The sequence below is a fragment of the Panulirus ornatus genome, chromosome 17 (genome assembly GCF_036320965.1).
Source record: "Panulirus ornatus isolate Po-2019 chromosome 17, ASM3632096v1, whole genome shotgun sequence".
NCBI classification, from domain to species: domain Eukaryota; kingdom Metazoa; phylum Arthropoda; class Malacostraca; order Decapoda; family Palinuridae; genus Panulirus; species Panulirus ornatus.
This window is the reverse complement of record NC_092240.1, coordinates 46,323,520-46,337,428: the sequence shown is the minus strand read 5'-3', so window position 1 is coordinate 46,337,428 and position 13,909 is coordinate 46,323,520. Positions and strand designations below refer to the sequence as shown.

At 39.6% G+C, this 13,909-nt stretch overlaps 1 protein-coding gene across 3 annotated transcripts in view; it reads right to left on the bottom strand.

Moving 5' to 3' along the window:
- LOC139754705 (uncharacterized) overlaps positions 1-7,695 on the bottom strand; it is a 50,845-nt gene extending 43,150 nt beyond the window's left edge. Inside the window, exon 1 of one of the 3 annotated variants that reach the window (XM_071672272.1) lies at positions 6,836-7,695. In XM_071672272.1, the coding sequence (XP_071528373.1) occupies positions 6,836-7,337 (502 nt within the window). In that variant the 5' untranslated portion in view covers positions 7,338-7,695. The remainder of the gene's footprint in view (positions 1-6,835) is intronic. The other 2 variants (XM_071672274.1, XM_071672273.1) reach the window with 2 other exon arrangements.
- Between the last annotated feature and the right edge of the window lie 6,214 nt (positions 7,696-13,909).

The window sequence follows — 13,909 nt, the reverse complement described above, 5'->3', positions numbered from 1 at the left end:
TCACTATGTACTAGCTGTTGAGATCACTAAAGCTTCTTTTATGTACAAAAGCTTTGTATAATCTAACATTCTATTATGGTACTAAGCTTTGTATACTAAGAACATTCCTATTATGGTACTAGCTTTGTATACTTATAACATTCCTATCATGGTACTAGCTTTGATCAATAAGCTTCTTTATGGTACTAAAAAAGGCTTTGTAACTAACATCCTATTTATGGTACTAATATGCTATGGTATTACTTACATTCCTTATTATGGTACTAGGAGCTTGGTAAACTACAATACCTATCATGGTACTACGTTGTATACTAAACTGTACCTTCAGTTACGAGCTGTTATACTACATCCTATCTGGTACTAGGCTTGTATACTAACATCCTATCATGGTACTAGCTTTGGATACTAACAGGCCTATCATGGTACTAGGCTTTGTATACTAACATTCCTATTATGGTACTAGGCTTTGTATACTAACATTCCTATCATGGTACTAGGCTTTGTATACTAACATTCCTATCATGGTACTAGGCTTAGTATACTAACATTCCTATCATGGTACTAGGCTTTGTATACTAACATTCCTATCATGGTACTAGGCTTTGTATACTAACATTCCTATCATGGTACTAGGCTTTGTATACTAACATTCCTATCATGGTACTAGGCTTTGTATACTAACATTCCTATCATGGTACTAGGCTTTGATCACTAAGCTTCTTTTATGGTACTAGGCTTTGTATACTAACATTCCTATCATGGTACTAGGCTTTGTATACTAACATTCCTATTATGGTACTAGGCTTTGTATACTAACATTCCTATTATGGTACTAGGCTTTGTATACTAACATTCCTATCATGGTACTAGGCTTTGTATACTAACATTCCTATCATGGTACTAGGCTTTGTACACTAACATTCCTATCATGGTACTAGGCTTTGTATACTAACATTCCTATCATGGTACTAGGCTTTGATCACTAAGCTTCTTTTATGGTACTAGGCTTTGATCACTAAGCTTCTTTTATGGTACTAGGCTTTGATCACTAAGCTTCTTTTATGGTACTAGGCTTTGATCACTAAGCTTCTTTTATGGTACTAGGCTTTGATCACTAAGCTTCTTTTATGGTACTAGGCTTTGATCACTAAGCTTCTTTTATGGTACTAGGCTTTGTATACTTACATTCCTATCATGGTACTAGGCTTTGTATACTAACATTCCTATCATGGTACTAGGCTTTGTATACTAACATTCCTATCATGGTACTAGGCTTTGTATACTAACATTCCTATCATGGTACTAGGCTTTGTATACTAACATTCCTATCATGGTACTAGGCTTTGATCACTAAGCTTCTTTTATGGTACTAGGCTTTGATCACTAAGCTTCTTTTATGGTACTAGGCTTTGATCACTAAGCTTCTTTTATGGTACTAGGCTTTGATCACTAAGCTTCTTTTATGGTACTAGGCTTTGATCACTAAGCTTCTTTTATGGTACTAGGCTTTGATCACTAAGCTTCTTTTATGGTACTAGGCTTTGATCACTAAGCTTCTTTTATGGTACTAGGCTTTGATCACTAAGCTTCTTTTATGGTACTAGGCTTTGATCACTAAGCTTCTTTTATGGTACTAGGCTTTGATCACTAAGCTTCTTTTATGGTACTAGGCTTTGATCACTAAGCTTCTTTTATGGTACTAGGCTTTGATCACTAAGCTTCTTTTATGGTACTAGGCTTTGATCACTAAGCTTCTTTTATGGTACTAGGCTTTGATCACTAAGCTTCTTTTATGGTACTAGGCTTTGATCACTAAGCTTCTTTTATGGTACTAGGCTTTGATCACTAAGCTTCTTTTATGGTACTAGGCTTTGATCACTAAGCTTCTTTTATGGTACTAGGCTTTGATCACTAAGCTTCTTTTATGGTACTAGGCTTTGATCACTAAGCTTCTTTTATGGTACTAGGCTTTGATCACTAAGCTTCTTTATGGTACTAGGCTTTGATCACTAAGCTTCTTTTATGGTACTAGGCTTTGATCACTAAGCTTCTTTTATGGTACTAGGCTTTGATCACTAAGCTTCTTTTATGGTACTAGGCTTTGATCACTAAGCTTCTTTTATGGTACTAGGCTTTGATCACTAAGCTTCTTTTATGGTACTAGGCTTTGATCACTAAGCTTCTTTTATGGTACTAGGCTTTGATCACTAAGCTTCTTTTATGGTACTAGGCTTTGATCACTAAGCTTCTTTATGGTACTAGGCTTTGATCACTAAGCTTCTTTTATGGTACTAGGCTTTGATCACTAAGCTTCTTTTATGGTACTAGGCTTTGATCACTAAGCTTCTTTTATGGTACTAGGCTTTGTATACTAACATTCCTATTATGGTACTAGGCTTTGTATACTAACATTCCTATTATGGTACTAGGCTTTGTATACTAACATTCCTATCATGGTACTAGGCTTTGTATACTAACATTCCTATCATGGTACTAGGCTTTGTATACTAACATTCCTATCATGGTACTAGGCTTTGTATACTAACATTCCTTTCATGGTACAGGCTTTGTATACTAACATCCTTTATGGTACTAGGCTTTGATCACTAAGCTTCTTTTCATGGTACTAGGCTTTGATCACTAACTTCCTTTCAATGGTACTAGGCTTTGATCACTAAGCTTCTTTTATGGTACTAGGCTTTGATCACTAAGCTTCTTTTATGGTACTAGGCTTTGATCACTAAGCTTCTTTTTATGGTACTAGGCTTTGAATCACTAAGCTTCTTTTATGGTACTAAGGCTTTGATCACTAGGCTTCTTTTATGTACTAAGGCTTTGATCACTAAGCTTCTTTTATGGTACTAGGCTTTGATCACTAAGCTTCTTTTATGGTACTAGGCTTTGATCACTAAGCTTCTTTTATGGTACTAGCTTTGATCACTAGGCTTCTTTATGGTACTAGCTTGATCACTAGCATCTATTTATGGTACTAGGCTTTGATCACTAGGCTTCTTTTATGGTACTAGGCTTTGATCACTAAGCTTCTTTTATGGTACTAGGCTTTGATCACTAAGCTTCTTTATGGTACTAGGCTTTGATCACTAAGCTTCTTTTATGGTACTAGGCTTTGATCACTAAGCTTCTTTTATGGTACTAGGCTTTGATCACTAAGCTTCTTTTATGGTACTAGGCTTTGATCACTAGGCTTCTTTTATGGTACTAGGCTTTGATCACTAAGCTCTTTTATGGTACTAGGCTTTGATCACTAAGCTTCTTTTATGGTACTAGGCTTTGATCACTAAGCTTCTTTTATGGTACTAGGCTTTGATCACTAAGCTTCTTTTATGGTACTAGGCTTTGATCACTAAGCTTCTTTTATGGTACTAGGCTTTGATCACTAAGCTTCTTTTATGGTACTAGGCTTTGATCACTAGGCTTCTTTTATGGTACTAGGCTTTGATCACTAAGCTTCTTTTATGGTACTAGGCTTTGATCACTAAGCTTCTTTTATGGTACTAGGCTTTGATCACTAAGCTTCTTTATGGTACTAGGCTTTGTATACTAACATTCCTATCATGGTACTAGGCTTTGTATAACTAACATCCTATCATGGTACTAGGCTTTGTATACTAACAGTCCTATCATGGTACTAGGCTTTGTATACTAACATTCCTATCATGGTACTAGGCTTTGTTATACTAACATTCCTATATGGTACTAGGCTTTGATATACTAACATCTATCATGGTACTAGGCTTTGTATACTAACATTTCCTATCATGGTACTAGCTTTGTATACTAACATTCCTATCATGGTACTAGGCTTTGTATACTAACATTCCTATCATGGTACTAGGCTTTGATACTACATTTCCTTCTATGGTACTAGGCTTTGTTATACTAACATTCCTATCATGGTACTAGGCTTTGATCACTAGGCTTCTTTATGGTACTAGGCTTTGATCACTAAGCTTCTTTATGGTACTAGGCTTTGATCACTAAGCTCTTTTATGGTACTAGGCTTTGATCACTAAGGCTTCTTTTATGGTACTAGGCTTTGTATACTAACATTCCTATCATGGTACTAGGCTTTGTATACTAACATTCCTATCATGGTACTAGGCTTTGTATACTAACATTCCTATCATGGTACTAGGCTTTGTATACTAACATTCCTATCATGGTACTAGGCTTTGTATACTAACATTCCTATCATGGTACTAGGCTTTGATCACTAGGCTTCTTTTATGGTACTAGGCTTTGATCACTAAGCTTCTTTTATGGTACTAGGCTTTGATCACTTAGCTTCTTTTATGGTACTAGGCTTTGATCACTAAGCTTCTTTTATGGTACTAGGCTTTGATCACTAAGCTTCTTTTATGGTACTAGGCTTTGATCACTAGCTTCTTTTATGGTACTAGGCTTTGATCACTAAGCTTCTTTTATGGTACTAGGCTTTGATCACTAAGCTTCTTTTATGGTACTAGGCTTTGATCACTAAGCTTCTTTTATGGTACTAGGCTTTGATCACTAGGCTTCTTTTATGGTACTAGGCTTTGATCACTAAGCTTCTTTTATGGTACTAGGCTTTGATCACTAAGCTTCTTTATGGTACTAGGCTTTGATCACTAAGCTTCTTTTATGGTACTAGGCTTTGATCACTAAGCTTCTTTTATGGTACTAGGCTTTGATCACTAAGCTTCTTTTATGGTACTAGGCTTTGATCACTAAGCTTCTTTTATGGTACTAGGCTTTGATCACTAAGCTTCTTTTATGGTACTAGGCTTTGATCACTAAGCTTCTTTTATGGTACTAGGCTTTGATCACTAAGCTTCTTTTATGGTACTAGGCTTTGATCACTAAGCTTCTTTTATGGTACTAGGCTTTGATCACTAAGCTTCTTTTATGGTACTAGGCTTTGATCACTAAGCTTCTTTTATGGTACTAGGCTTTGATCACTAAGCTTCTTTTATGGTACTAGGCTTTGTATACTAACATTCCTATTATGGTACTAGGCTTTGTATACTAACATTCCTATTATGGTACTAGGCTTTGTATACTAACATTCCTATTATGGTACTAGGCTTTGATCACTAAGCTTCTTTTATGGTACTAGGCTTTGATCACTAAGCTTCTTTTATGGTACTAGGCTTTGATCACTAAGCTTCTTTTATGGTACTAGGCTTTGTATACTAACATTCCTATTATGGTACTAGGCTTTGTATACTAACATTCCTATCATGGTACTAGGCTTTGTATACTAACATTCCTATCATGGTACTAGGCTTTGATCACTAGGCTTCTTTTATGGTACTAGGCTTTTGATCACTAACTTCTTTTATGGTACTAGGCTTTGATCACTAACTTCTTTTATGGTACTAGGCTTTGATCACTAAGCTTCTTTTATGGTACTAGGCTTTGATCACTAAGCTTCTTTTATGGTACTAGGCTTTGATCACTAAGCTTCTTTTATGGTACTAGGCTTTGTATACTAACATTCCTATTATGGTACTAGGCTTTGTATACTAACATTCCTATTATGGTACTAGGCTTTGTATACTAACATTCCTATTATGGTACTAGGCTTTGATCACTAAGCTTCTTTTATGGTACTAGGCTTTGTATACTAACATTCCTATTATGGTACTAGGCTTTGTATACTAACATTCCTATTATGGTACTAGGCTTTGTATACTAACATTCCTATTATGGTACTAGGCTTTGTATACTAACATTCCTATCATGGTACTAGGCTTTGTATACTAACATTCCTATCATGGTACTAGGCTTTGTATACTAACATTCCTATTATGGTACTAGGCTTTGTATACTAACATTCCTATTATGGTACTAGGCTTTGTATACTAACATTCCTATCATGGTACTAGGCTTTGTATACTAACATTCCTATCATGGTACTAGGCTTTGTATACTAACATTCCTATCATGGTACTAGGCTTTGTATACTAACATTCCTATCATGGTACTAGGCTTTGTATACTAACATTCCTATCATGGTACTAGGCTTTGATCACTAGGCTTCTTTTATGGTACTAGGCTTTGATCACTAAGCTTCTTTTATGGTACTAGGCTTTGTATACTAACATTCCTATTATGGTACTAGGCTTTGTATACTAACATTCCTATTATGGTACTAGGCTTTGATCACTAGGCTTCTTTTATGGTACTAGGCTTTGTATACTAACATTCCTATCATGGTACTAGGCTTTGTATACTAACATTCCTATTATGGTACTAGGCTTTGATCACTAAGCTTCTTATTATGGTACTAGGCTTTGTATACTAACATTCCTATCATGGTACTAGGCTTTGTATACTAACATTCCTATCATGGTACTAGGCTTTGATCACTAAGCTTCTTTTATGGTACTAGGCTTTGATCACTAAGCTTCTTTTATGGTACTAGGCTTTGATCACTAAGCTTCTTTTATGGTACTAGGCTTTGATCACTAAGCTTCTTTTATGGTACTAGGCTTTGTATACTAACATTCCTATCATGGTATTAAGCTTTGGATACTAGGCTTCCCAACACAAGATTGTTTAGGTTTTGTATACCAGGCTTCCTGGCACAAGCTGGTTGATCACTAGGAGTCTGTGATTAAGAAAGCTTTTATGAGATAATGAAATTCCATCATGAACTCGAATCATTGTACTTTGCTCCGTGTGGCTTCGGCACATTAGTTATTCATTGTTTTCGTCCAGATATAACCTATATATATATATATATATATATATATATATATATATATATATATATATATATATATATATATATATTTATATATATATATCGTATGTAGATGCCGGGACTGACCTTCATCAGTGGCGTTCGTGATAATGGCCTGTACTGGACCTGCTCTGGTGGCGGCTTCCTCCCCCTCACCTCCACCTTGGCCAGGCTCGTCATAATCCCCTGCATCACCAGGCGACGGAGGACGACCCTCCACACTAAGACGGTCGTGTCTTGTCGTCTTTGCATCTACACTTTGCACGACGGTGTGACTCCTTCCGTCGTCTCCCGCAATACTTAGAATTTGATGGTCGTTTTCGGCAGCTGATCCGATGGCCATGTTGTGCTGCCTTTCTCCACCACCGCCATTATCGTCCACAGTCACGTCTTTATCTATTTCCGTTCCTCCCTCGCTGGTCTGTTCGTCTCCCCCACAGGCAACCACAACCCGGTCGTCCGCTGTGTTAGTCATCACATCATTATCATCATCATCGGCTGAGCTGCTGGTGGTGGTCACGACCGACTCCAGGTTAACTGGGAGGGAGAAATTATCAACATCTATAACCTCCAGTTCCACTTCTTCCATCTTTCTAGTATTTCAAGATGGCTAGAGGGGTTGATGTTGTCTTGTAAATTCACCGTAGCATCATCACCTTCCCACAGCTATGTTTATCATCACGAACATCTTGAGCATCATCATGTTTCACCACGATCACTTCCAGTCTGGACAGATGAGTCAACTTGACGCCACAACTTGAATTTCTAGTTACATTTACACTTCCTCCTTAGTTCCCACGTTACTCACTGGCGTCCCAGAGAACTCAAGGTGTGAGCACCTTGGCAAGACAGTAGAGGAGGACCAAGGGATATGTATGAACTGGGGAGCACAGGAGGAGGAGGAGAACACACAGCAGGACGGGGCGCTGTCACTCACACTGGCCATGGTGGCTTCTCGTCTTATCAAATGTATCACTTGGAGCTTCCGTTCGCTAACCCCAAGTGACACTCCTCACCACTGGTCCTCTGTGTGCCTTTGTTTATATAAGTATTTCGCAGGAGGCACAACACAGTGCTTACGGTTCGCACTAGACGTCTTACGAGAAATAATGCAATATGGACTGAAGATGCGGTAGAGACTAGCGGACGATACACAAACAGGAATGAATTATGACGTGAATGTCACCTATTAAATTCGTGTGCGTGTGTGTGTGTGTGTGTGTGTGTGTGTTTTCTTCGTCTGTTTCCGGGCGACACCTCGCTGATGCAGGGAGTGGCGATGCTGTTTCCTGTGGGGCTGGGTGGCGCCGAGAATGGATGAAGGCGAGCATGAACATATAAACATTGGAAAGTTTGGTGGGGCCTGGATGTGGAAAGGGAGCTGTGGTTTCGGTGCATTATTACATGACAGCTAGAGACTGAGTGTGAACGAATGTGGCCTCTTGTCTTTTCCTAGCGCTACCTCGCGGACATGCGGGGGGGAGGGGGGTGCCATATCATGTGAGGCGGGGTGGCGACGAAAATGGATGAAGGCAGCAAGTATGAATATGCACATGTATATATTTGTATATGCCTAAGTATGTATACGCTGAAATGTATAGGTATGTATATGAGCGCGTGTGGGCATTTATGTATATACATGTGTATGTGGGTGGGTTGGGACATTCTTTCGTCTGTTTCCTTGCGCTACCTCGCAAACGCGGGAGACAACGACTAAGTATAATAAAGATATGAATAATATATATATATATATATATATATATATATATATATATATATATATATATATATATATATATATTGGAAAGGATTACAATTTTGCGCGTCATCAAATACAAGAATCAAATGCCTTGTTTAATCACGTCAAAAACTATGATCATTGTATTGACTAAAGTAATGCCATCTCAGTTATTAACTCTAACGCCAAAACCACGAGAATTATCATTGAATCTTCTATTGTTGAATACACAAAGAACTATAATCTTAATATTAGTGATGGTCTATTAAAAATGGATAACTTTATTGTTGATAAAATTTTTAAACAATTCACCTTCTCCACAATAAATTTATGATACGCTCGTTGTCTGTCTTGGACAATCACTTGTTTACCAAATGGCGTCCTAGCTACGTCTCTTCGATGTATATCAACTGACTGTTATATTTCTCTCTTGTGTCTCCCCTGATGATGTGGTTATTACACGAAAGTGCACTTGGGAACTTATTGTATTTCATTTTCCCCGTGGACTCATAGATAAATGCAAGAGTTTTGGAGAGAGGGGCAAGTATGCATTCTGTTGTGGATGAGAGAGCTTGGGAAGTGAGTCAGCTGTTGTTCGCTGATGACACAGCGCTGGTGGCTGATTCGGTAAAGTTCGCTGATGATACAGCGCTGGTGGCTGATTCGGTAAAGTGTGTGAAAGAAGAAAGCTGAGAGTAAATGTGAATAAGAGCAAGGTTATTAGGTACAGTAGGGTTGAGGGACAGGTCAATTGGGAGGTAAGTTTTGATGGAGAAAAACTGGAGGAAGTGAAATGTTTTAGATATCTGGGAGTGGATTTGGCAGCGGATGGAACCATGGAAGCAGAAGTGAATCATAGGGTGGGGGAGGGGGCGAAAGTTCTGGGAGCCTTGAAAAATGTGTGGAAGGCTAGAGCGTTATCTTGGAAACCAAAAATGGGTATGTTTGAAGAATTAGTTGTTCCAACAATGTTATATAGTTGCAAGTTGTGGGCTATATATAGAGTTGGAAAGTGCTGGAAATATGATGTTTGAGGACAGTGTGTGGTGTGAGGTGGTTTGACCGAGTAAGCAAAGAAAGGGTGAGAAAGATGTAAGGTAATAAAAAGAGTGTGGTTGAGAGAGCAGAAGAAGGTGTTTTGAAATGGTTTGGTCGCATGGAGAGATTGAGGAAAAATTGACAAAGAAGATATATGTGTCAGAGGTGGAGGGAACGAGGAGAAGTGAGAGACCAAATTGGAGGTGGAAAGATGGAGTGAAAAATATCTTGAGTGATCGGGGCCTGAACATGCAGGAGAGTGAAAGGCGTGCAAGGAATAGAGTGAATTGGAACGCTGTGGTATACCGGGGTCGATGTGCTACCAATGGATTGAACCAGGGCATGTGAAGCGTCTGGGGTAAACCATGGAAAGTTTTGCGGGGCCTGGATGTGGAAAGGGAGCTGTGGTTTCGGTGCATTATACACGACAGCTAGAGACTGAGTGTGAACGAATGTGGCCTTTGTAGTCTTTTCCTAGCGCTACCTCGCGCACATGCGGGGGGAGGGGGTTGTTTTTTCATGTGTGGGGGTGGCGACGGGATGAATAAGGGCAGATATTATGAATTATGTACATGTGTATATATGTATATGTCTGTGTGTGTATATATATATGTATACGTTGAGATGTATAGGTATGTATATGTGCGTGTGTGGACGTGTATGTATATACATGTGTATGTGGGTGGGTTGGGCCATTTCTTTCGTCTGTTTCCTTGCGCTACCTCGCTAACACGGGAGACAGCGACAAAGTATGATAAATGGATAAACATGAATAATATATATATATATATATATATATATATATATATATATATATATATATATATATATATATATTGTTACGAACACATGGGTCTGTACCCATCTGTTCGTCTCTATGTCTGTGTGCCCACTCTGTGTATAGAGTAAGTGCTATTTCATGTTAGGGCGAGGACTAAGGCCTCCCCCCCACCCCATCGGCTCGGATTTCGCTAACCAAACCATTAATTTCCGAGGTCTTCTTCATACCTTCGAGAGGGAAACCAGATGGCCACGCCGGGCCATCAATCCAGTCCCCCTCGACACTCGGACCTTCCATCCGGGTCACTAGGTCAAACTGGGGTCAACCTACGGCCCCCCATACAGTGTCGTCGCTGTCAGGACAAGAGAAGATGGAGCCTCTAGGCAGATGTGGGACGAACCTAACTTCCTTTCAGCCAGTCAGTTGTTTCACGGATGACACCTTCTCCAATCACCGACGTACCTGTGGCCCTCCAGCCAAGAAGGAGTGGCACTTGGAGCCACCCTCCTCCAATCACCGCCGGGCCTTAGGCTCATGACCAATCAAAGGTGGCATCATAGGGTAACAAGGCGGACGCAAGTCCCGTGTCTGTAATAAAAACCTCTGACTCCCCACTGAGCCTCGATTCCTTCAGCAGTCTCGAGCCCCAGCAAAAGTAATGTGAGCTTTCCCTGTCTCGAACCCTGTAGCCACCGCTGCCCCAGTTTGTAAGATGTTTACTGTGTCACGTCAGGTTTAGCTAAGTGTAACGTTGTTGTTTACTGTGTCACGTCAGGTCTATCTAAGTGTAATGTTATCGAACAAATTGTTATAGAGGAAAGAGATCTCCTGGCTTGAAATCTTATCTGGAATGTTAACTCGTGTTCAATGTTATTTCATGTTCAGTGTTAAATGTTTCATGCCTGATTTATGTGTTTATCTTTGTACACCTGCATTCTTTCATTATAAGTTGATTTACTGTAATGCTGGTTTTTAATTCAATCCCATAACTTTCTGATCGTGTTATCCCGTTGTGAAAACGTAACGAATCTAGCGTCCTTGCGAAGACGAGGACCAGTAGATTACATGTAACAAATATATGTTACTGGCGACCTTGCTCGAATAAGTATACCGAGTTCGTAACAATATATATATATATATATATATATATATATATATATATATATATATATATATATTATTATACTTTATCGCTGTCTCCCGCGTTAGCGAGGTAACGCAAGGAAACAGACGAAAGAATGGCCCAACCCACCCACACACACACACACACACACACACACACATATATATATATATATATATATATATATATCCCTGGGGATAGGGGAGAAAGAATACTTCCCACGTATTTCCCGCGTGTCGTAAAAAGCGACTAAAGGGAGCGGGAGCGAAGGGCTAGAAACCCTCTCCTCCTTGTACTTAACTTTCTAAAAGAGGAAACAGAAGGAGTCACGCAGGGAGTGCACATCCTCCTCGAAGGCTCAGATTGGGGTGTCTAAATGTGTGTGGATGTAACCAAGATGAGAAAAAAGGAGAGATAGGTAGTATGTTTGAGAAAAGGAACGTGGATGTTTTGGCTCTGAGTGAAGCGAAGCTCAAGGGTAAAGGGGAAGAGTGGTTTGGGAATGTCTTGGGAGTAAAGTCAGGGGCTAGTGAGAGGACAAGAGCAAAGGAAGGAGTAGCACTACTCCTGAAGCAGGAGTTGTGGGAGTATGTGATAGAGTGTGAGAAAGTAGATATGGGTAAAACTGAAAGTGGATGGAGAGAGATGGGTGATTATTGGTGCCAATGCACCTGCTCATGAGAAGAAAGATCATGTGAGGCAATTGTTTTGAAGCAGCTGAGGGAGTGAGCTAACAGCTTTGATGCACGAGACCGGGTTATAGTGATGGGTGATTTGAATGCAAAGGTGAGTAATGTGGCAGTTGAGAGTAAAATTGGTGTACATAGGGTGTTTAGTGTTTTAAATAGAAATGGTGAAGAGCTTGTAGATTTGTGTGCTGAAAAAGGACTGGTGATTGAGAATACCGGTTTAAAAAGAGAGATACACATAAGTATACGTATGTAAGTAGGAGAGATGACCAAAGAGCGTTATTGGATTACGTGTTAATTGATACGGGAGTGAGAGAGAGACTATTGGATGTTAATGTGCTGAGAGGGGCAACTGGAGGGATGTCTGATCATTATCTTGGGGAGGCGAAGGTGAAGATTTGTAGAGGTTTTCAGAAAAGAAGAGAGAATGTTGGGGTGAAGAGAGTGGTGAGAGTAAGTGAGCTTGGAAAGGAGACTTGTGTGAGGAAGTAACAGGAGAGACTGAGTACAGAATGGAAAAAGGTGAGAACAAAGAACGTAAGGGGAGTGAGGAGGAATGGGATGTATTTAGGGAAGCAATGGCTTGTGCAAAAGATGCTTGTGATATGAGAAAGGTGGAAGATGGGTAGATTAGAAAGGGTAGTGGGTGGTGGCATGAAGAAGTAAAGTTTTTAGTGAAAGAGAAAAGATGCGTTTGGACGATGCTTACAAGGAAGGAGTGTAAATTATTGAGAGATGTAAAAATGAAAGCGGCAGGAGGTCAAGAGGAAGGTGCATCGGTTGAAAAAAAGAGCAAATGATAGTTGGGGCGAGAGAGTATCATTAAACTTTAGGGAGAATAAAATGTGTTTTGGAAGGAGGTGAATAACGTGCACAAGATAAAAGGACAAATGGGAACATCGGTGATTGGAGCAAATGGGGAAGCAATAACATGTAGAAATGAGGAGATGGAGTGAGTATTTTGAAGATTTGTTGAGGATAAAGTGGCAGATGTAGGGTATTTTGGTCCCTCAACCCTACTGTACCTGATAACCTTGGTCTTATTCACATTTATTCTCAGTTTTCTTCTTTCACACATTTTACAAACTCAGTCACCAGCTTCAGCAGTTTCTCACCCGAATCATCCACCTGCGCTGTATCATCAGCGAACAACAACTAACTCACTTCCCAAGCTCTCTCATCCACAACAGACTTCATACTTGCCCCTCTTTCCAAAACTCTTGCATTCACCTCCCCAACAACCCCATCCATACACAAAATAAACAATCATGGAGACATCACGCACCCCCGCCGCAAACCAACATTCACTGAGAACCAATCACTTTCCTCTCTTCCTACACGTACACATGCCTTACATCCTCGATAAAAACTTTTCACTGCTTCTAACAATTTGCCTCCTACACCATATATTCTTAATACCTTCCACAGAGCATCTCTATCAACTCTAACATATGCCTTCTCCAGATCCATAAATACTACATACAAATCCATTTGCTTTTCTAAGTATTTCTCACATACATTCTTCAAAGCAAACACCTGATCCACACATCCTCTACCACTTCTGAAACCACACTGCTCTTCCCCAGTCTGATGCTCAGTATATGTCTTCACCCTCTCAATCAATACCCTCCCATATAATCTCCCAGGAATACTCAACAAACTCTGTAATTTGAGCACTCACTTTTATCCCCTTTGCCTTTGTAGAATGGCACTATGCAAGCATTCCGCCAATCCTCAGGCACCTCACCATGAATCATACATATATTAGATTACCTTACCAACCAGTCAACAA